General features: G+C 49.0%; 1 protein-coding gene across 1 annotated transcript; it reads right to left on the reverse strand.

The window, feature by feature from the left end:
• Nucleotides 1-3,309: 3,309 nt before the first annotated feature.
• On the reverse strand, nucleotides 3,310-21,603 carry LOC310743088 (carboxypeptidase A1-like; the record flags this gene model as incomplete). The annotated part of the gene is made up of 11 exons (XM_083573187.1): nucleotides 3,310-4,589; nucleotides 5,714-5,798; nucleotides 7,104-7,303; nucleotides 9,541-9,631; nucleotides 9,749-9,859; nucleotides 12,252-12,353; nucleotides 13,197-13,298; nucleotides 16,140-16,238; nucleotides 16,975-17,109; nucleotides 20,029-20,110; nucleotides 21,539-21,603. The coding sequence occupies 11 exons, from the start codon at nucleotides 21,601-21,603 to the stop codon at nucleotides 4,402-4,404; spliced, it is 1,260 nt and encodes a 419-aa protein (XP_083429313.1). The 3' UTR covers nucleotides 3,310-4,401.
• Between the last annotated feature and the right edge of the window lie 2,670 nt (nucleotides 21,604-24,273).

Genomic DNA, 24,273 nt, shown 5'->3' on the forward strand with positions numbered 1-24,273 from the left:
GCAGGAGGCAGAGAGGTCCTAGTGTTCCCCAGCCTTGGCTCTTAAGACAAGCTGGTTTCTTGTCGGTGTCAAATAGAAACTGGAGCAATTATCTTTTGGCTTGCAGTCCTAAGCTATGGTGCCAACGGTCTGTGGCATGGACATCGCCGCTCCAGAGGTCATGGGCAGCTTACTGCTGCAACTCTGATCCTGCTTAGCAGCGTCGGAGCTTACAGCCTGCTCTTCCTAAGCCCCTTTGTTTTCCTCTCTCTCCTGACCCCAAAGGGGGAGCTGGGTCGCCTCTGTTTCTGCGATGTGAACCAGCTGGGGGTCTGTGGAAACCACAATCAATGGTATCCCATTTTGGTCGCAGGAAGAGAGAACTTCCCCTTTTCCTGTTCCTACTTGTTACAGAAGGAAGGTTCCACTGTGGTTAGTGCTGGAACAATTCCCTTGAAAGAATCCATGTGGGGACCGTAAATGTACAATCCACTTTGAGCAAAGATCCAAGACTCCAGCTGCCTCCCGTTTTGCAGGCCTTTCCTAGGAGAGAATCTGCCCAGATTTCCAGTATGCTGTTTTCCAGGTGCAGCTCATCCCACAAGCTTTTCCCATGGACAAAGATGATTCCATTAGATGTCCTAGGAGGCACAGTCTTCCCTTGACACTCTCCATCCCTACCATTTAAAGCACTAAATTGTAGAATTGTCTCTGCCACATCAGTTGCCTTTGTTGACCCCATACGGATATGGCTGTGTGTGGTTCCTCATGCAGGCAAGGGTTGCTGTCTCTAATTTGACACTTTGGCCTTGTTTCCGTCCTTCAACTTTCCCCATATGGCACTGTCATAAAATAGCCCTGGAGCAATCTCCCCCAACCTGGTGCCCTCCAGATGTTTTGGAACCATCGCTCCCATCATCCCTGGCCACTGGCCAAGTCAGCTGGGGCTGATGGGAGCAGAAAGTCCCAAAACATTTGGGTAACATCAGGATCTATTTCTTCTCAAGTTGTGACTGCAGCCATTAACTCTACAAGCTAGTTGTATCCCTGGTGGCGTTTTAACCCCTGTCTGCATTCATAAGCCCCTGGAAGCAACACTACAGCATCTCAGTTTCGCCCTGTACAAGGGATCTCAAATCTTAGAAGCAATGATCTCGCTAGGGGTTCCATGTGGCACACATGCGTTCCAGTCACACACATTTTTCTTCACCAATTTGAAAAGCTACCCTTTGGGGCTTTTCTTTTTATACAGAATTTTTTAAAGAGCTCTATTTTTATATGAAACAAATTCTGCATGGTTACAAAAAGTGACCACCAACCCCCGTAGCAACTAAAGAGTTGGGCATTCATCAGCCACCTGGCTCTCTCTGGGTTTTTTCCTGCCTTTGCTTGTTCCTTGCCTTAGCTTTAACAGTAGCCTGGAATTGTGCCGCCTCTGTAGACTGGGGGATGTTAAGATAGGCATGAGAGCGTTTCACTCCTCAGCTGTTTGTTGGACGTCATCTGCAATATCCTTAAGCTATTGTGGACATCTTGCTGAGCAGTTCTCCCATTTGATTTTTGTTCATTTGCGTGATCATCTTGAGCACTTGTAAAACTGATTGTCGAAGGGCAGCTGCTATTAAATAGGGTGGGGTCCAAAAATTGGGGGTGAGTATTCCGTCTGGCGTCTGGGTCAGTCTGCAGCGTAGGCAAAGCCCTTCAGCTAAGCTCGTTTGCCTTACGTAACCAAGTCACAGAAGTCTTCTGTGCTTCCTCTTCCCCATATTTATCCTGAACCTTGCCTCGCCTGGCAGTGATTTCCTGACCATTTGAAATGAGTTGTATTTAAATATCATGTATTTATTATAAATGGCGAGACTGGTGGTTGGTTGACGTTTGCCCTTGGCATATGTGTTGCTCCCTCTTGGTCTGCGGTGATCATCTTTTTTTACACAGTAGACTGATTGAGCTTTGTAGTGTTTTCCCTTTCCATCTGCTTTTTTATTGGCTGGCAGTTCTTAGTCCTTTTTTAAAGAAACAAAAACCTGGAGCCTATGGACACTGCCAGCTGCCTAAGGAATTCTGGAAATGGTACAAGTGAGCTAAGAGTTTCTAGTAAACCTTTGCCAAAGTGCAATGTTCAGGATTCCTTGGGGAAATGCAGGAAGGCAAACTGGTTGGAGACCAAGTAAGTGTTTTTACAAGAAATGCAGGTACTACGTCTTTTTTCTTAAACCCAAATACCATTTTGTGCAGCTGCATCAAGAGTCTGTTTAGTCAACAAACTACATGATTCCCCATTTCCACAGATCAGAACCTCAGTTTCATCAAGCAGATGTTCCTTCAGTGTTGGATGCTTGTGTGTTTTTGTCCCAGTTTCCGTTCCCCCAAGACTTGAGCTTTCTGGCCCTGGACTTCCAAATGCCATCTTGTGTATCAGAAAGGCAATCACATTCTGAATCGCGCAGTCTGAAGAAGAGCCTCTCTTAATCCTTGGCACTGGAAGAAGAGCAGCTCAACATGGCTTTGATCCTCTTATTGGCTTTGTGGATTTTGTATATTTTGCTCATTAGGTTAATAATGTCAAACGGTTTGGCCAGTCCTGCTTTTTATGACGGGTGGATTAGATATTTCTGTGTATAGTTTTGCCTCTTACTTTGTTTTCAGCTCAATAAAATAAGAACCGTCCACCATATCTACAAGATTCTTGCATGGGCTACCAGTCAAGTCACTGCAGGAGATTAACTGCAGAAATCATTTGAGCTGTTGTAGTTGTTGGCATCTGTCTCGAGAGACAATGAAGTGTGTGCCTCCGGGAGTGAAGTCAAACCACTATGCTAGCAGCACCAAAGTGAACTTTCCAGGGTGCAAGCCTAGGCAGGGTGTATGGAGGTCCTGGGCTGCCCAGATGACAAGACCCCACCCTCGATTTCGCTGATGTGGTCCAAAATATCTCTTGAGATGCATTTGTGTTTGGTAATATATATTAAAAAAAAATAAAAAATTGTCCAGTAGCACCTTAGAGACCAACCAAGTTTGTTCTTAGCTTTCGTGTACATGCACACTTCTTCAGATACACACTTCTTCAGATCTGAAGAGGTGTGCATGCACACAAAAGCTTATACAGTGGTACCTCAGGTAAAGAACTTAATTCGTTCTGGAGGTCCGTTCTTAACCTGAAACTGTTCTTAACCTGAAGCACCACTTTAGCTAACGGGGCCTCCCGCTGCTGCCGCGCCACGATTTCTGTTCTCATCCTGAAGCAAAGTTCTTAACCCAAGGTACTATTTCTGGGTTAGCGGAGTCTGTAACCTGAAGCGTCTGTAACCTGAAGTGTCTGTAACCCGAGGTACCACTGTACCAAGAACAAACTTAGTCGGTCTCTAAGGTGCTCCTGGACAATTTTTTTATTTTAATTTTTTATATATATTTCAACTGCGTCAGACCAACATGGCTACCTACCTTGTGTTTGGTAAAATAGGGATAGGGGTCCTCTTTGAATGACCTCCACTCTTACATAAGCTGATAACAAAATGGTGCCTAAGTGTTGAGTGTTTGCAGACAGGAAACACACACACCCCAATTTGCAAGTTTTCCCAACAGTGACCACACACAGGTAGTCATGTAAAGGACTCCTGAGCCACTAGCCTGAAGTGAAACATCCTTTGGAGTTATCTAAGGCTGCTCTGAGTGAGGAGCTTTGCTTGCTAGCACAATAGCAAGGAAACTCTTTCATGGAAAAGTTCAAAAGGACATTCCTTTCTTGGCTATGATTTCTGCGTTGTAGGGGGTTGAACTAAATGACTCTGGGTCCCTTCCAGCTCTACAATTCTATGATCACTCGAATTCTTTTGTTTGAGAAAAGTGTGCATTCAGGACATGTGTGTAAATTGGAAGGGATTATTTGTGAGAGTAAGGCAATTATTTGTGAGAGAAGGCTGATCGCCGAAGAATGGATGCTTTTGAATTCTGGTGCTGGAGGAGACTCTTGAGAGTCCCATGGACTGCAAGAAGATCAAACCTCTCCATTCTGAAGGAAATCAGCCCTGAGTGCTAACTGGAAGGACAGATCCTGAAGCTGAGGCTCCAATACTTTGGCCACCTCATGAGAAGAGAAGACTCCCTGGAAAAGACCCTGATGTTGGGAAAGATGGAGGGCACAAGGAGAAGGGGACGACAGAGGACGAGATGGTTGGACAGTGTTCTTGAAGCTACCAGTGTGAGTTTGACCAAACTGCGGGAGGCAGTAGAAGACAGGAGGGCCTGGCGTTCTCTGGTCCAGGGGGTCACGAAGAGTCGGACACGACTAAACAACAACAACAAGGCAATGGAAAAGCTACTTCTGTACTCATTCCAAGTGTTTATTATGTATTACCAAGGAGGCTTCTGTGTGTTAGTTGCAAAGTTGTCTCCTGAGACGACAGCCTCCTACTTTTGGTTCTAATAGGGGTGATCTCGTGTGTGTTCCATGATGACCATCAGGGCCAGCCATGTCTCCTCAGCGGTGGGGATGATTTGGCTGGCAGGGAGCATGAACCCGTAACGGCCCGTGTCTCGCAGCTCAAAGGTGTACGAGTATTTGATGCCTTGTTCGTAGGTCCAGTCGACGGTTCCACCACTTGCTTGGTCTAGATCAAGGAAATGGGTACACAAAAGAAAGCAACTGCATCACATCTCTTCTATACAACTCTTGCTACTCCTCCTGTGCATGCTTTGAAACTCAGCGTTACTGCTGAGGTTCTGGTTGAAAGTAAAGGGTAGACTCTGTTAATCCTCTTTAATAGGCAGCTTGGCATCCAAGCTGTTCACAGCTGACATAAGGCTTGGACCCAGTTCAACACTCCTGCTTAGAGGGGGGGACTCTGGGTTGTTTGCTATCTCATCTAGGAATACATTTGACTTCAGAAATAATAAAAGCACAATGCCTTCAGAAGCACGTGCAACATTCTAAAAAGCAAGTGGGTATCTAGTCCTGATGGTTATGAAGCAAACCTGGATCGTGTACAAGAGACACTTAAGAGAAGCTCTTCAAAACCAGAGAAAGATGTTTCTGGTATCCAGAGGATGGGAATTTCTCTCTTGGGTCTTCTGTAATCCATCTCTCCCAACCAATTTCCCTGCACACGCTCCTTCTAACCTCTTTTCTCCTAGCAAAATGTCAGCAAATTAAGCGTTACATAGGAATCTCTAGTTTTTCCACCCGTACAGAGAACCTGTCAGTCACATATGAATCTTGCAGGCATAGCCTAAATGAATGCTGTTGCATTTGGCCTAAAAAAAAATTGTAGAAAAGACTTATGCCCAGGAAAGCCATAATTTGTGAATAGACGGTACTGTGTACTGTAAATACCAGATCTGTCCTGATTCCTGCCCCTCCATGCTCAGCAACTGCTGCATCTACAACTGGCCCTGCCAGTCTTCAAGTAGCACAGCATATTATGGGTTCGATGGTATATCACCTGGATAGCTCAGTTGGTTAGAGCATGGTGCTGCTAACGGCAAGGTCGCAGGTTCGATTCCCGTAAGGGACAGCTGCCTATTCCTGCATTGTAGGGGGTTGAACTAGATGATCCTCAGAGTCCCTTCCAACTCTGTGAATCTATGATTCTATGATGTGCATTGGAGCATCACCAGTACTGCAACTTCCATAGAAAACTATACTCTTAGAGAAGGTAGAGTTCAATTCGAAATAGTTGACTGCCCCCTGGCAGCTTGGAGGACCACATTTGTTTTCACAAGTTGGGTCACTTACAGATGGTGGTGATGATGCTACCATATCTGTATTTGGTTCCATGGAGAGAAGTAAGGGCTTCGACTGCCTTCTGAGCAAGAGCGTCCTGGAAGGGAACAAGGGGCAGAAGGAGAGGAAGAAAAAGTGAGATCTAGAAAGGTCAAGCGCATGGGATGAGAACTGCTACATAACAAAGGTGACCTAAGAGATGCAGGTTTGTGGGGAGAGAATTTACCCCCTTCAGTGGGTGGCGCTGTGGTCCAAACCACAGAGCCTAGGGCTTGCCAATCAGAAGGTCGGCGGTTCGAATTCCCACAACGGGGTGAGCTCCCGTTGCTCGGTCCCTGCTCCTGCCAACCTAGCATTTCGAAAGCACATCAAAGTGCAAGTAGATAAATAGGTACCGCTCCGGCGGGAAGGTAAACGGTGTTTCCGTGCGCTGATCTGGTTCGCCAGAAGCAGCTTAGTCATGCTGCCCGCATGACCCGGAAGCTGTACGCCGGCTCCCTTGGCCAATAAAGCGAGATGAGCACCACAACCCCAGAGTAGTCTGCGACTGGACCTAATGGTCAGGGGTCCCTTTACCTTTACAGCGGTACCTCAGTTTACATACGCTTCAGGTTACAGACACTTCAGGTTACAGACTCCGCTAACCCAGAAATAATACCTCGGGTTAAGAACTTTGCTTCAGGATGAGAACAGAAATTGTGCGGTGGTGGCACGGCGGCTGCGGGAGGACCCATTAGCTCAGGTTAAGAACAGTTTCAGGTTAAGAACGGACCTCCAGAACGAATTAAGTTCTTAACCCAAGGTACCACTGTATTTTAATTTCTGCACTTTTTCCTTATACAGTTTTCTCCTTTCTGTGCTAGGCCAGCTCCTCTTTCCCTACAGGAAATGTTTTCATGCTCGGGATCCCTATCTTTGTATGTCCTCCTGCTTTGGTGGTACTTCGCAAGAAAAAACACACCTTATATTCTGTCTCCCAGGTGTGCTCCTCTTTCTTCTTACCCCTCTTGTTCTAAAGAGGTCACACTAGAGATAGCCCCATCACTTTGGGTTTCATTCAGCTGCTGTTAGAAGTGACGGCTTTTTAGTAGTTCAGAATGGCCAGCTGAGGTTTTATCAGTGATGGGAGACGGTTCCCTGATAGCTTGGGATTCCTTCTCCAGCTTTTGGAAGGGGAAGTCCATTGGAGAACATGGGGCAGTGACCCACCTCCAGTTGAGTGGTGAGGTGGAGGAGTGATTTGATCTTACAAAGGCCGAGCGTTTTGGGTTGGGGTGTGGAGTTAGCTGAAATGGGGATTCACCAGGAGCTGCACAGGTTGCCCCTTCTGGGGGTCTACTGCTGGTTCCTTACACACAGACACCGCGTCCCTAAGGGAGGGGACTTAGCCATGGAGTCCTACCAGCTCCGCCTGATCAGCTGCTTTCTTGCTGGTGTAGCCATAAGGATAAAGGAGAAGCTGAGAGTAGCTGTGGATGGAGACGAAGGCTTTGATGTTGCCGTGACTCTTCACAAAGTCCACGATGGCTTTCACTTCGGGCTCAGAGTTAGGGTAGGGTCCACGGTAAGTCTCGGTGCAAGGATTCCCGCTGGATCCAGCCTCTGTAATGCACAAAAAAAGCACTGTTTCATTGGTTGCTGTAGATCAGGAACAATTAAGATAAGGCACTTTGGTGATGCAACCCTTCCATAACCCGCTGGTTTGGACATTAAAAACCCATGAATTGATAAGGGCAGGTCTACGCGATAAAGTTAAATGTTGGTTTGAGACCAATATCATGGCTCACTCATCCCCTCAAGTGCTTTTGTTCTTAAAAAATGTTTAGGGGTACTCTCATTTTGACTCAAGAAAATCACCATTTTTTAGTTCAAATCAGGAGAAATAAATACAGTAAATGGACAATGGTGGAAGGAACCAATTGGGGAATCCCCAAGGGTGTTGGCTCCTGCTTGAGGTTTTCCAGCAGGCATCTCAGTGGCTTCCATGAGAACAGGGTGCTGGACTAGATGGGCCCTTGGCCTGATCCCACAAACTCTTCCTGTGTTCTTAACTGGAGGCTGGAATTGAAACGATGACCTTTGTGTGCCCCACCTCCAAGTGATAGCGCTCCACCCTACATCAGCATCCCCAGTTAGGCACACATAATGATGTATGGAAGTGAGAGCTGGACCATAAAGAAGGCTGATCGCCGAAGAATGGATGCTTTTGAATTCTGGTGCTGGAGGAGACTCTTGAGAGTCCCATGGACTGCAAGAAGATCAAACCTCTCCATTCTGAAGGAAATCAGCCCTGAGTGCTCACTGGAAGGACAGATCCTGAAGCTGAGGCTCCAATACTTTGGCCACTTTCTGGGCTTTCTGGAAGATGATCTTTAATGAAATGAAAAAGGTATTTAAATATACCTTTCTGAAGAAACCAGAGGCCTTTCTCCTGGGCATGGTCGGCCAATTGGTGCCAAAGAAGGATAGAACTTTCTTTATGTATGCTACAACAGCAGCAAGAATACTTATTGCAAAGTACTGGAAGACACAAGATCTACCCACCCGGGAAGATTGGCAGATGAAGGTGATGGACTACATGGAACTGGCGGAAATGACTGGCAGAATCCGAGACCAGGGAGAAGAGTCGGTGGAGGAAGATTGGAAGAAATTTAAAGATTATTTACAGAAACATTGTAAAATTAATGAATGTTAGAAGGATGTTGGAATGAAGTTATGTGGCTTTAGCAGAAATGTTATAAAGGATTAAGAAAAAACAGACTGTTAATTGGTGAAAGGAGGGAAAGTAAAGTTACATTATATTAAGATAAATTACAGGACAAAAATTGGAAAAGATGGAAAGGATTTGCTGAAATAGCTAACCGAACTAGAATACAAAAAAGGGAGGTGTGAGGAGGTCAAGGAAACAAGCAAATGAAAGATAAGTTATGGGAAGATTCGCTGTGTTTTTTAATTGTTTTTATTTTTCTGTTTTCTTCTTTTTCTTTTTTTCCCCTTCTTATTGTGATGTGTTGTTTTGTTTTTGTTTAATGTGGTGTTTTCTATTTTTTCTTTTTGTAACCTTTAAAACTTTAATAAATATTTAATAAAAAAAAAAGACTCCCTGGAAAAGACCCTGATGTTGGGAAAGATGGAGGGCACAAGGAGAAGGGGACGACAGAGGACGAGATGGTTGGACAGCGTCTTCAAAGCTACAAACATGAGTCTGACCAAACTGCGGGAGGCAGTGGAAGACAGAAGTGCCTGGCGTGCTCTGGTCCATGGGGTCACGAAGAGTCGGACACGACTAAACGACTAAACAACAACAACAATGATGTATGGAAGTGAGAGCTGGACCATAAAGAAGGCTGATCGCCGAAGAATGGATGCTTTTGAATTCTGGTGCTGGAGGAGACTCTTGAGAGTCCCATGGACTGCAAGAAGATCAAACCTATCCATTCTGAAGGGAATCAGCCCTGAGTGCTCCCTGGAAGGACAGATCCTGAAGCCGAGGCTCCAATACTTTGGCCACCTCATGAGAAGAGAAGACTCCCTGGAAAAGACCCTGATGTTGGGAAAGATGGAGGGCACAAGGAGAAGGGGACGACAGAGGACGAGATGGTGGGACAGTGTTCTCGAAGCTACCAGCCTGAGTTTGACCAAACTGCGGGAGGCAGTGGAAGACAGTAGTGCCTGGCGTGCTCTGGTCCATGGGGTCACAAAGAGTCAGACACGATTAAACAACAACAAATCCTGTGCCATAGAGCATTGGATCCCTTCAGACAATCATATTCCGCTCGACCTCACAAAGGTACACACCCCCCCATCGGGGTGGGGGATGAGGAAGCAAAACCCTTTACCGCCAAATCCTGCGTCCCAATTCCTGTTGGGATCCACTCCGATGCAGGATGACCCGCTGTTCTTGGACCTTGTCTTCCTCCACATGCGGTTCTGCAACAGCCAGGAAAGGCCCATCAACAAAGTTCAGAACTTCCAGACCTGCTTCTGAAGCGTAATTCAATCTACCAGCTTCATTCTGAACACAGAGTCTTGAAAGGAAAGAAATACCTTGGAGTGGGTGAAGGCAAACCCATCTGGGTTTGTGACAATTTCAAGGAAGATGTCGAAGTTGTCCAGGATGGAGGTCAGGGAGGCATCCTTGCCGTAGCCATCAAGGATCTGAACAGGATGAAAGAGAAGGGCTTAGGGACAGAGCCTTGGAGTCCGTCATCATTCGTAGACAGAGGTGTGTCTGGCTTCTTCAGACAAAGACAAAGACATTTTTCTTTTCCACCCTTCCGTCCATCTTTCCTTTATTTCATTAATAACCCACCATTTTTTCCTCCAAGGAGCTCAAGGTGGCATCAATGGTTCTCCACCATCTCATTTAATCCCAGCAACAGCCCTGTGAGGTTGGTTAGGCTGAGAGGCAGCGACTGGCCCAAGGTCATCCAGTGAGCATCATAGCCGAGTGGGGAAATTTGAACCCTGGTCTCCCAGTTCCCAGGCCAGTGCTCTAACCATAGCTGTCAACCATCCCTTATTTGGCGGGAAAATCCCTTATCCCAGCACCGTGTCCCGCTGCTGTCCCTTATTGATGATGTCCCTTAAATTTCCCAGGTTTCAAAGGAAGCAGCTCCTCTCCCTCCCTCCCTGCCAGCCAGGGAGGAGGGAGGCTCCAACTGGGTTGCTTGGCTGCGTTGCTCACCCAATAAGGAGTCTAAGAATGACTGGGGGGTGGAGCTTGCATGCCTTGTGCCGATCAAATTGGCCGCGTTGCCTGGGGACTCGCCTTTGCTCAGCGCTTCCCAGCGGAGAGGTGACGGTGGTTTTCCTTGCTGCATCCCCTTTGCCGGGTTGCTGCGCTGTGGGAACCACCGCTTGAGGCTTTGTTTGGCTGCTGGCTGGGCTTTCTGCCTTTGGCTCAGAGGGGCTCAGAAGTTGAACATACCTGTGCCTTGAAAATCCCTTATTTTGGCTGCTGATCCCTTATTTTCGAGGCTGTTGGTCCCTTATTTTCAAATCTGTAAGTTGACAGCTATGGCTCTAACCACTACACCACATTGGCCTTTGACACCTGACAGGTGCATTTTCAGGACCCACCCTATTCTTGCAACTGTTCTGGGGCTGTTTTTAATTCTGAATTTTACATTATTGCGACCCACCCTGGGACCTGCCAGTGAAGAACAGGTAAAAAATGTGGTAATTATAATAACAATAATAATAAATAATATATTTTTCAATTTAGTCTGTGTTTGCTAAGTAGTGAGCATCTACTCTAGACGAGAAATGTGTTTGTTATGGTTAGGAGAAGGAAAACACAACTGCAGATGAGATCAATTTCTCCAGAAGACCTTTGATTTGATTTATTATTTGGAGGCTGCTTTTTTGACAGCACCACTGAGCTCAAGGGAGCTCAGAATTATAAGAAGGCGTTAAAATTAGCAATCAGCATTCCCATAAATATAATCCTATCAATAAACACCACAGCATCCAAGCAAATCAAACCAAACTGTTCAAGTAGTTCAATACAAACTCATAATACTATTTTTGTTATATGTTGCCTACGTATGTCAGTTGCTGTCCTGGGCTCCTTCAGGTGGAAGAATGGGATATAAACTGAATGAATAAATACAACTAATAATTTACCAGAGATCAAACAGGTCTGGAAGCCTTGAATCCTGTGATTGGCATAAATATAAACTAATCAGGATGTATTTGCACTTTTGGATAGCCAGCTTCATTCTGGATTCCCATGGGAAGAGACCAAGGCAATGCAAGACATGGAAGCTGCACTCCTTCTCTCAGAGAATCCTGGTGCCCGCCTCTGAGATTCTACACCAAGTCTTTCTTAGCAGCCTTGAGGACATTCGGAGGATGTTGGGTTCTGTGCCCCCGGTACATGGACACATTTGGGTGCATGCACACCATTTAAAACCCACCCACACCCAAGAATCTTGGGAACTGTAGTTCATGATGGTGCCAGGAATTGTAGCTCTAAGCGGGAGACTACAGTTCCAATGATTCCTTGGGAAGGGTGCTTTCAATGGTGAATATGCATTCACGAAGTTGTGAAATCCTTGCAGCATTGGCGTCTCTGAACATGGGCGGTTCATTCTTGGCCAGCGGTTGCCGATGGAGCTCTGAGCCCTTCCTCCTGCGTGTGAAATGTGTGCCTCTGAGACTAAATTGCAGCCAATACCTTCTTTGCAAGGGACGCGGGTGGCGCTGTGGGTTAAACCACAGAGCCTAGGACTTGCCGATCAGAAGGTCAGCGATTCGAATTCCCGCGATGGGGTGAGCTCCCGTTGCTCGGTCCCAGCTCCTGCCAACCTAGCAGTTCGAAAGCACATCAAAGTGCAAGTAGATAAATAGGTACCGCTCCGGTGGGAAGGTAAACGGCGTTTCCATGCGCTGCTCTGTTTTGCCAGAAGCGGCTTAGTCCTGCTGGCCACATGACCCGGAAGCTGTACACCGGCTCCCTCGGCCAATAAAGCGAGATGAGCGCTGCAACCCCAGAGTCGGTCACGACCGAACCTAATGGTCAGGGGTCCCTTTACCTTTACCTTACCTTCTTTGCAAAGTAGACTCCACTGGCTTGAGTGACCCATTCTCGGGAGTGGATGCCGGTGTCAATCCAGATTGCTGGCCGGTTGCTTCCCCCGGTGCTGAACTGTGCGGAAAGAGGAGAAAGAGAAATCTGAATTTCTGCCTTCTCCTCCGCAAGGCTGTCTCCAAGTCTGATGGGCCTGCAAGCTCCCTATGAATGCCGGGTACTGAAAGTGGCATCGTAGCATCCAGGCCCATAAACCTGAGCAGTTTGTTAAACCTCATAATTCCCTAAAGCAATTTCCCAGTTCTTTGGAGCCTGGGGGCACATTTGAAAAATCTAAGGAAATGTTATGCATGCCACATAATGCCCATTTCACAGAAGGAGAATTGGTGGTGCTTGAAACACACTCTCTCAAAACAACGGGGGGGGGGGGACACTCAAAAACCAACCTCCCAAAAAAACAATTTCTCAAAACATAAAAAGTAGGAGGGGCAAGGGTCCCATTGAATGCCAGAAGGAAGTACCATATTTTTTGCTCTATAAGACTCACTTTTTCCCTCCTAAAAAGTAAGGGGAAATGTGTGTGCGTCTTATGGAGCAAATGCAGGATGTGCAGCTATCCCAGAAGCCAGAACAGCAAAAGGGATTGCTGCTTTCACTGCGCAGCGATCTCTCTTGCTGTTCTGGCTTCTGAGATTCAGAATATTTTTTTTCTTGTTTTTCTCCTCCAAAAACTAGGTGTGTCTTGTGGTCTGGTGCGTCTTATAGAGCGAAAATACGGTATTTGAAGAAGTCGGGGTGCCCACAAGTGCCATGTTGGAGACCCAATATTTAAAGGCCGAAATATTAACACATTATATCCGTATGTGTTAGAGATGCGGGAGTTCCACCTCCTGCATGGCGTGGGAAAGTCAGGAGTGGAAATTGATGTTTGTTTGTCCAAATGGCCCAGAAATGAGTTACCTTCAAGATGTTGATTGGTCGGCCCTCGTAACTCTTCCCAATCTGGATTTTACTGACCAGTTTGGGGTTTTCACCCACCAGGAGGTCCATGAAATCGTAGATCTAGTGGAGAGAGAGAGAGAGGGCTGGAGTGAAATGTGTCTCTGTGTGTCTCTGTAAGAGTATCTGTTCTGAAATTCTGCCTCAAGAAAGCAACCGTCAAGACTCCAGGGATCCCTAAAATAAGGCTTTATTTTCCATTGTGAAATATACTCGGAGTCGAGAGTGGATTTCATGCTCTTTATTCAGCTCATAGTGGTGAGGAGGAATGGAAGTTTCCCCAGAATGTCTGCTTTATATACATTATTGTCAGAGCTACCCTAGGTCCCAGCTCACAAAGGACCAACGCTGCTTCGTTGTTAAGTACAAAAGTCTTTATTGAAGTTCAGTTTCACTTCCAAAGCCGCAGCGCGCAGCTCTACGTCTCAACCGTTAGACCGCTGATGCTCCGTCTGAGTCTCCTCCCCCTTGACACCAATTTAAGACCCTCGCCTTGCTCCACCTTTTCCGCTGCTCTTTCCTCCTCTGGGTCCGCCTGCCCGCCGGGGTCTCGCCCTTCCTAGCCTCCTCTGACGCTGATTCCCCTGAGCCGTCTCCCTCCCTCCGGCGGGCTTTAGGAGCTGGTTCCCCATCCGGGTCTCCTGCTGTCCCGCGCGCCTGCACATTTGAACTTGGCGCGCGCGCCCAGCCAGCAGCTTTCCTCCTGACCGTTCCACTGCTGCTGTCACTGCTTCCCCCTTCGGGGGGGCTAGCTGCAACTGACCTCCCCTCCGTTGGAGGCGTGGTCAGCCCTGACTCCCTCTCTGGAGGAGACGCTGGCCCTGACACATGTGACTCTTCCCCCCCACTACGCTCTGGTGCGGAAACTGGTCCCGATCCTCCACTGCTGCTTTGGGGTTCCCCTCTGGCTCCTTGTTTCTGGTGCGTCCCCCCGGGACCCCCCTTGCCCTGACCATCGGCGCCCCCTTCTGGGAATCTTCTGATTCGCTGGAGAAGCTCATGGAATCTCTCGGGCCACTGTCATACTCCCCTACGCTGCCCTCGGATTCTTCCCCTTCGCTCTCCAATTCCTCTCTCCCCATTGCTCCTGCTCCTGATTCCCTGACAATTATTCACACAATGGGCCCCACGTGATTGGCTAATTCTGGGATTCACCTGTAGGCCAATCAGGTTGCGGATTCACTTCCACCTGGAGCTGGATTGGGTGGCTCCTGTGGACCAGTCAGACTGCTGCATTCTGGACCCTATTGTTCTAGGGCCAATCAGACTGCTGCATTCTGAATCCTATTGTATTAGGACCAATCAGACTGCTGCATTCTGAATCCTATTGTTCTAGGACTAATCAGACTGCTGCATTCTGGACCCTATTGTTCTAGGGCCAATCAGACTGCTGCATTCTGAATCCTATTGTATTAGGACCAATCAGACTGCTGCATTCTGAATCCTATTGTTCTAGGACCAATCAGACTGCTGCCTTTTGGATCCTATTCAACTCAGTACATAACACATTGTGTTCTACATGGCAATGTTAGTCAATTAAATTGCGGGGTGGGCTAAATCACCTGACTTGCACATACCCTGTGCCGTGGAGTAGAGAGACCATTACTATACACACACACACTCCAATGATGACAGCTGCTATCTCTTCTTATTTATTACATTTATATACCATTTATAGGGATGCGGGTGGCACTGTGGGTTAAACCACAGAGCCTAGGACTTGCTGATTAAAAGGCCGGCGGTTCGAATCCCCGTGACAGGGTGAGCTCCCATTGCTCGGTCCCTGCTCCTGCCAACCTAGCAGTTCGAAAGCACATCAAAGTGCAAGAAGATAAATAGGTACTGCTCTGGCGGGAAGGTAAACGGCGTTTCCGTGCGCTGCTCTGGTTTGCCAGAAGCGGCTTAGTCCTGCTGGCCACATGACCCGGAAGCTGTGCGCCAGCTCCCTCGGCCAATAAAGCGAGATGAGCACCGCAACCCCAGAGTCGGCCACAACTGGACCTAATGGTCAGGGGTCCCTTTACCTTACCATTTATATACCACTTTTATCTTTCAATGAGTTCCAGGTGGGTGAGCCAGTTCTGCACACTTTCCCTCTGGACTATCCTCCGCAGCTTGAAAAGCATCCCCCTTGTTTGATGACATTTTGATAACACTTGCAAAAATGTCCACCTACCCACTACCACTGCCCTCGCTCGCTTGCTCTCTCAGTTGACTTTGCCCGAGGTGATGTCACGACATAACCACCCCTGATTGGCTATTTACACATCTTATTCACTGTGTGTTCTCTGATTGGCTTGGACTGGTGAAGTGATGAGCCCAGAATGCCCTCGCTCTCAAGTGGCTTGGTTAATCCTCAGTGTCGTCCCCACATTGGCAAACCTGTTTGACTATATAGCACAGGGGTCAGCAACCTTTTTCAGCCGTGGGCTGGTCCACTGTCCCTCAGACCATGTGGTGGGCCGGACTATATTTTTTTTTGGGGGGGGGGGAATGAACGAATTCCTATGCCCCACAAATAACCCAGAGATGCATTTTAAATAAAAGGACACATTCTACTCATGTAAAAACGCGCTGATTCCAGGACTGTCCGCAGGCCGGATTGAGAAGGCGATTGGGCCAGATCCGGCCCCCGGGCCTTAGGTTGCCTAGCCCTGATATAGCATAGTCATGACATCATCCCATCCCGTCCAATGAGATTACAAGTTCAGGAAGCAATAAACAGGAGAGGTGAAGTGTACCTAGAACAGCAACAAAAAGTGATAGGTATTTCTGCTATCAAAGCGTTAGCTGGAAAATATTTTTACCCTCTCTCCTAAACCCATGTTTTTGCTCCCCATATAAAATAATCACATTGAAATGGGATATTTGCAGTTACAACAAGTATGCATTTATTTCACTCACCTCATCCAAATTGTGGTAAGAAGCATAGTTAAATGTCTCAATCGACCGGGGCATAAAATGTTGGCGGGACATGAAAAGCTTCTCCTCATCCACCAGTGACTGGAAGGGACAATGGGAAGAGTCAGGGAGGAGTGGGGGTTGTTGGAGAAAAGCACACTCCCTTTTCTTGAGTTTGTAGCTAATGCACATGTTACTTTAAACCACATGAGCCCATGGTCTGTCTAGCAACCTAGCCAGCACTTACTTGTGAAATCTGTAAGTTAACTCTGCCCCTAAAAGCTGAGCCATTTTGTGGTTCTCTCTTATAACCTTCAAATAGTTCCTGCTCCTGCATGAATAAAGCCTTTGAACTCTCACAGTGGAAACGGTAGTGTGTGCACAGCATATATCTGAGGTGTCAGTGATTTGGACAGCATACACATAATACTTTTAAAGCACACTTGAAACACATTTCCCCCCTGAAAAAATTCTGGGCACCATAGTTTGTTAAGGGTTGCTGGTGACAGATAAACTACTGTGCTCAGGATTCGTTGTAGTGTGTACACAGCCTAGGTTAAAGAGGTTTGTCTCCAGCATGATAGTGGCGGTGAAAAGGTAGACTCAGTCAGGGAAAGGTGCCTGTGAGGGGAGGCTTGCCTGAGGTCCCTCAAGAACCTGCAGCTGGCCCTGGTGTCAGGTCTCAGGGCCAACAACACACAGGTTTATACAGCAGGGTCAACCCTACCATTAGACGATGGTAGAAGTGAGGTCTTGAAGGACAGAACTGGGCCAGGCCTGCTTTGCAGGCCACACACACCTGCACCCGTTTCCCTTGTAATCTGTGCAGGTCACTGACCTGAAGGTCCTGGATCATGATGGAATAACGGATGCCATTGGATTCCAGGAACACCTTGACTCCTTGGAGGCTCTCGAATGGGACACGCACGTCTATGGGGAACTCGGAGTGAACTGGGTGGCGCCAGAAATCCAGCTGGAGAAAAAAAGTATTAGATTAATATATGTGTACGGCGTGTGTTTTGTCATCTCTGCTGTGGTGCAATAATGTAAGAATTGCCTTGCTGGCTGTGGAACCTGGGGAGCTGCCTTATATTGAGTCAGACATTGTTCCATCTAGTTAGCATTGTCTACACTGATTGGCAGCAGCTGCCCAGGGTTTCAGACGGGACATTCCTAGCCCTTCGTGGAGACGGTACTGAACCTGGGACCTTCTACTGAACCTGGGACCTTTTGCATGCAAGCAGATGTTCTGCTCACTGAGTTACGGCCCTTACCTACCTCCCCCCCCCAAAAAAAATCCGACTGTGAAAAGTTAAAGTACGGCTTAAATTCGCCACCTTACAAAAATTGGTTTTTACAATATCGCTGCTGAAACAGGCATGTGGTAAAACAAAACCAAAATATGTTTTATTGCCGATTTGCTAGATTGAGACTGTTCATTTGCTATTTGCGGGTGTGAGTGCCTGCGGAATTGTAGCAATAGCGATTTGCGATTTTAGCGATTGTACGGTCATTTTTGCGGGCTCGCAAGATCAAAGGCTTAAATTGGCTCAGAGTTACGATTCTACCAACCGCAGCGATTTTCAGCCTGTAACCCAATTTTAAGGGAGCGGCTTATATTTGGGTATTGTTTTTTTCCCCTCTCCCCTCCTCCTTGAATTTCAAAGGTGCGGCTTATTTGCGGGTGCGGCTTATATTCGGGCCAATACGGTATCTCTCTGCCTATCTATCCATCCCTCCACTCAGCTGCCATTCGCTGTAAAGTCCCAGGGTGGGTGTCAGGGGCAGGAGCCAGGCAATAAATCACACAGCATCAGTGAAGTCAAGTCTTTATTCCTGAACACAAGGTCTACTCAGGAGGCCAGGCCGAGTGAGCTCAGCAACTCGTCCCTGTAGATCTTGCTCCATGGGGCAGTTGTGGGGACTGAAGGTGCCCTCTTCCCACAGCGGCCTAGGCTAGGGTTACCAGACGTCCCCGGATTTGCAGATCTGTCCCTGGTCAAATTCCGTCCCCGGAATGTCCCCAGATTTGCAAATCTGTCCCCTGGAAATGCGACAGCGGCAGCCTCGGCAGCCCGGAGCCAGCCTGGTTGCGCAGTTGGCTCTGGCTGGCTTCAGGAGCTGCTCGCTGCCATGGGCCCCACCATTTTTCCTCACTGGAAGTCCCCACATGATGTGTCTTGTGTGCAACATGTCATATGGGGACTTCCGGTGAGGAAAAATGGCAGAGCCAACTACACTACCAGGCTGGCTCCGGGCTGCTGACTGCCGCTGCCACTGCTGAAGGGGAACCGGGGATGTCTGGCGGTACAGATCTCCTGCCCCCTTTGTTTTGACTGATCGGGGGAGGCTCGGGAGTCGCGAGCGGCCAGCCGTTGCCCAGTTTTTTAAAAACTCTGCACATTTCTCTTTCACAGGGTGTGAAAGAAGGCTTTGCACCTTGCCTGGCAGAGAAACCGTGCGCCCCCCCCCCTCGGGCAACAGACACCCGCCCGCGACTCCCGAGCCTCCCCTGATCTGTCAAAACAAAGGGGGAAGGAGATTGGGGGAGGCTCAGGAGTCACGGGTGGGCGGTGTGCCGTTGCCCAGTTTTTTAAAAAAACATTTATGTTTCACAGGGTGCGAAAGAAGGGCTTTGCACCTTTATACAATAAGCATGTATGCTTGGGCCCAGGGTCTTTTGCCTCACTATCCCCACTACTGACTTCCTGTTGCTACTCAGCTTCAAAAAGAAAAAGAAAAAAAGTGTCCCCGGATTCACTGAAAAAAATCTGGTAACCATAGCCTAAGTCTCCTCCTCTTCCAGGTTGTTCCCAAGCAATTTGAGACTATGCCAGCATGCCTGCCTTTGCTCCTCTTACTTCATCCCTCTCCTGGTTCTGGGAGACCAGAGGTAGGGGAGCTGATCACAGCAGGAGGGGAGATTCCCTGTCGTCTTCACCAGCCTGACTCATCTCTGCCTCTCAGCCCTCCTCCTCTCCAGCCTCTGATTCTGGACTGCTCTCTGCCACAGCCTCTCCCAGCTCACTAAGCCCTGTTGCCTCTTCAGCTTCTGACACCTCCTCCTCCCAGTCTTCTCCCTCTTCTCCCCCTGATCACTCTAGGTCGTCCCACCACCACTCCCCAGGTTCTGAGCCTTCTTCCCTTGGGGTTCCCCAACTGATGTCTTCCACCGCTCCCCTCTGGGATGGCCTAGGACTCAGACTCGGAGCCAGAGGACTCTCAATCTGCACCGGATCCTTTGCCTCAGGCGGCATCTGAACCAGGTCTGGGGCCTGATTCTGAAGAGCCCCAGTCTGCACAGGTTCCCCTGCAACAAACACCAGCTGGGCCGAGTCAGGGGCCTGAGCCTGCCCTGGCTCCAGATGCGGGGATGACCTCGTTGCCTCAAGCTGGGCCATCACTTACAGCTGCCCCACTACCAGTTGGGTCATGAGAGGCTGAGGCGGCCTCTGGGTCTAGTAACCCACCAACATCTCCCAAGCTGCAGAGACTCAGGTCTGAGAGAAGGAGAGACCTGAGTACTCGCAGGAGGAGTGTTCGCCTTCGGGCGAGACAGGGAGGTGAGTCGCTGGGGGATCAGGATCGGCCGTTACCCCGACAGAGATAAAAGGCGGTCGGACCCCGCCCCAGGTTGCGGGAGCAACGTTGCTGTTTGCCAGAACCTGCCTGTGATCCTGTACCTGTCCTTGCCTGGTTTCCTGCCTCGTGACCTGCCTTGGCCCTGGCGGACTGACTCCTCACGGAACCCTTGGATTCGGGACCAGACCTGGACCACGTTGCTTGGGTTAACCCTGGGCCCAGCACACCCTGCATTCAACCGGTCCATGACGGGGTGTTACATCGAACAGAGATAAACAACCCCACCTGCATCTCTGCTCCAAGGCATTACCTGAAGATGCTCAAGAGCTTCCAGCTCCTTCACCTTCTCCACTTGGAACTCATCTGCAGCAAAGATCCTCAGCACCTGGTGACTGCAGAGACAAGTTAGGTGAGCCTTTGCCGCCGTCAGATAGCACACTTGACGATGCGCTTTCGTGAAGGATAAACGTGGTGGTCATTCTGTGGCTGGCTAGCTGAATTTCCCCCACGGGCTTCTGCGCTTGCTGGTTGTCTAGTCAGGCAGCACTGGTAGAATGGGACAGAGGAATGTGTGTCCCCACGCCCCACCTCCCCAATGCCCAATATACCTGCGTTAGTTCAAGCATAGCCAAAGTTGGCCCTCCAGATGTTTTGGGACTACAACTCCCATCATCCCTAGCTAACAGGAACAGTGGTCAGGGATGATGGGAATTGTAGTTCCAAAACGTATGGAGGGCCAAGTTCGGCCATGGCTGGTTTAGTTGGTGATCTAAATTAGAGCTGTAATACTTGTGTTCCATCACTAGGTGCCGCTGTAGTGCTGCTCTCTTCAGCAGATGCAAAAAGAATTTCACATCAAGCTGCAAAACAGAAAAGCTTTGGGCATAGAGCACAAGGGATCAAATAAATGCCTCCAACATAGCTGCTCCTTCAGTTATTACTTATGAAAGGGTGCAAGCAGGGCCGGATTAAGACCTTTAGAGGCCCTTAGCACTTTAAAGATTATAATAATATTATATTATATTACAATGGTACCTCGGGTTACAGACACTTCAGGTTACAGACTCCGCTAACCCAGAAATAGTACATAAGGTTAAGAACTTTGCTTCAGGATGAGAACAGAAATCGCGCGGCGGCAGCAGGAGGCCCCATTAGCTAAAGTGGTGCTTCAGGTTAAGAACAGTTTCAGGTTAAGAACAGAGCTCCGGAACAAATTAAGTTCTTAATCCGAAGTACCACTGTATATCGAACTGGCTAGATTAACAGAGGCAATTAGAGATCACACTAGACGAGAGTTTCAAGAAGCATGGGGGAAATGCAGAGAATACTTCACAAAACAGTGCCCTAAAATACACACTTGGACTTGTTTCGACGAATGTCTGCAGGAGACTTTGTGGATATTTAAGTTATAATTAGAAAAATCTTAATAGGAGGATTGGTTTGAGAAGATATTGAATTCTTTGAGTAAGTTTGAACAATTTGGGGCAATTAAAATGTCAAAAGTTAACATAAGAAACAAAAAATAAAGAAAAAATGAAATGAAATGTGGAAAACAAAACCTATAAAATAAAATGCAGAACCAGCTGCAGGTTGGTGCAAGTAAAAAAAAACCCCACAAAAAAACCACACACAAAAAAACAAGTCATGCTTTTCCATTGCCCTGGACTATTCCACCTTTCTTTCTGTCTGTCTGTCTGTCTGTCTGTCAGTCAGTCTGTCTGTCTCTCTCTGTCTGTCTGTCTCTCTCTCTGCTACCTGGAGATGGAAAGTGGAGCTAGGTAAATCACGACGCGGACCCCCCCGATCTTGTGTCTACGTACCCCACAAAGCTCTCGGCGCCGAGCGCAACAGCCACGAGGGCACCAAACCACAGGAGACTCCTCATTTTGGCCAAGACGGGATAGCCACTAGGAACTGGGGTGCCTCACCAAGGCCTCTTATATTCCATCCACAGTGTGAATGCTGGCTGGAGCGTGGCCGGCGGCTACAGGGACCAGCCTTCCGCCAGCCGCCCTCCTTCCCACAGCTCCGTCGGGAAAAGGGCTGACACTTCCAACCTCCTTTCCTGATTGATGTTCTGGGGAACGTGGCACCTGCCTTGATAAGCGAGGAGGTCGGGGACCCACAAAGTTTCCTTTTGTCTCTGCCAAGCTTTTGTGCAATGCCAAGGGGTTGTTGAATCATCCGCCCCACAGACATCAAACAGAGCAGAGGGCTTCAGATGCATGCCAGGGGTTCTGACCCAAATTAACCCCCCCAGACACACACACACTGTAGTTGAAGGTGCTCCTAGATGGGTGTAGGGTGCTCTTTCTGTGTATACCGTATTTTTCGCACCATAGGACGCACTTTTTCCCCTCCAAAAATCAAGGGGAAATGTGTGTGCGTCCTATGGTGCGAATGCAGGCTTTCGCTGAAGCCTGGAGAGTGAGAGAGGTCGGTGCGCACGGACCCCTCACGCTCTCCAGGCTTCGCACACCTCTCTGCAAGCAGCGGGAGCCCAGCGCTGGGCTCCCGCTGCTTGCGGAGAGTTGCCAGCATGCCGAAGTCTGCGGGCGCTGAAATCAGCGCGCCCAGGCTTCGCGGACCTCTCCGCAAACAGCGGGAGCGCTCCCGCTGCTTGCGGAGAGTTGCCAGCATGCCGAAGCCTGCGCGCGCTGAGATCAGCGCGCCCAGGCTTCGCGGACCTCTCCGCAAACAGCGGGAGCGCTCCCGCTGCTTGCGGAGAGTTGCCAGCATGCCGAAGCCTGCGCGCGCTGAGATCAGCGCGCCCAGGCTTCGCGGACCTCTCCGCAAACAGCGGGAGCGCTCCCGCTGCTTGCGGAGAGTTGCCAGCATGCCGAAGCCTGCGCGCGCTGAGATCAGCGCGCCCAGGCTTCGCGGACCTCTCCGCAAGCAGTGGGAGCGGTCCAGCTGCTTGCGGAGAGTTGCCAGCATGCCGAAGCCTGCGCGCGCTGAGATCAGCGCGCCCAGGCTTCGCGGACCTCTCCGCAAACAGCGGGAGCGCTTCCGCTGCTTGCGGAGAGTTGCCAGCATGCCGAAGCCTGCGCGCGCTGAGATCAGCGCGCCCAGGCTTCGCGGACCTCTCCGCAAGCAGTGGGAGTGCTCCCACGGCTTGCAGAGAGCTGCCTGTTTGGGGGCTGGGGTCGGGGGAAGCTCCAGCTTCCCCAGCCCCGCGCCTGGGGGGGAAATAATTTTTCCCCTTTATTTCCCCCCCAAAAAACTGGGTGCGCCCTATCGTCCGGTGCGCCCTATGGTGCGAAAAATACGGTAAATCATGGGTAGGTAAACTAAGGCCCAGGGGCCGGATCCGGCCCAATCGCCTTCTAAATCCGGCCCAGGAATCAGCGGGTTTTTCCTCCTGGGCCGTGTCCAGAAAGTGGTGTTGGGGGATGAGTGTTCAGACCCCTGGGCTCTCACTTGTGGGGTGCTTCAGGGTTCCATCCTCTCCCCCATGCTTTTTAATATCTAAATGAAGCTGCTGGGAGAGATCATCAGGGGGTTTGGGCCGGGTGTTCATCAATATGCAGATGATACCCAGCTCTACCTCTCTTTTAAATCAGAACCAGTGAAGGCGGTGAAGGTCCTGTGTGTGTGTGTGTGTCTGGAGGTGGTTGGAGGATGGATGGTGGCCAACAGATTGAGGTTGAATCCTGACAAGACAGAAGTACTGTTTTTGGGTGACAGGAGGCGGGCGGGTGTGGGGGACTCCCTGGTCCTGAATGGGGTAACTGTGCCCCTGAAGGACCAGGCGCACAGTCTGGGAGTCATTTTGGACTCACAGCTGTCCATGGAGGCGCAGGTCAATTCTGTGTCCAGGGCGGCTGTCTACCAGCTCCATCTGGTACGCAGGATGAGACCCTCCCTGCCCGCAGACAGTCTCGCCAGAGTGGTGCATGCTCTAGTTATCTCCCGCTTGGACTACTGCAATGCGCTCTACGTGGGGCTACCTTTGAAGGTGATCCGGAAACTGCAATTAATCCAGAATGCGGCAGCTAGACTGGTGACTGGGAGCGGCCGCCGAGACCACATAACACCGGTCCTGAAAGGTCTACATTGGCTCCCAGTACGCTTCCGAGCACAATTCAAAGTGTTGGTGCTGACCTTGAAAGCCCTAAATAGCCTCGGTCCAGTATATCTGAAGGAGCGTCTCAGCCCCTATCGTTCTGCCAGGACACTGAGGTCCAGCTCCGAGGGCCTTCTGGTTGTTCCCTCATTGCGAGAAGTGAGGTTACGGGGAACCAGACAGAGGACCTTCTCGGTGGTGGCGCCCGCCCTGTGGAACGCCCTCCCATCAGATGTCAAGGAAATTAGCAGCTATCTTATTTTTAAAAGACATCTGAAGGCAGCCCTGTTTAGGGAAGTTTTTAATATTTAATGCTGTATTGTTTTTAACATTCGATTGGATGCTGCCCAGAGTGGCTGGGAAAGCTCAGCCAGATGGGCGGGGTATAAATAAATTATTATTATTATTATTATTATTATTATTATTATTATTATTATTATTTGTCCTTTTATTTAAAATGCATTTCTGGGTTATTTGTGAGGCGTAGGA

Source organism: Podarcis filfolensis (genome assembly GCF_964270895.1).
Source record: "Podarcis filfolensis genome assembly, chromosome: 10".
Taxonomy (NCBI): Eukaryota; Metazoa; Chordata; class Lepidosauria; order Squamata; family Lacertidae; genus Podarcis; species Podarcis filfolensis.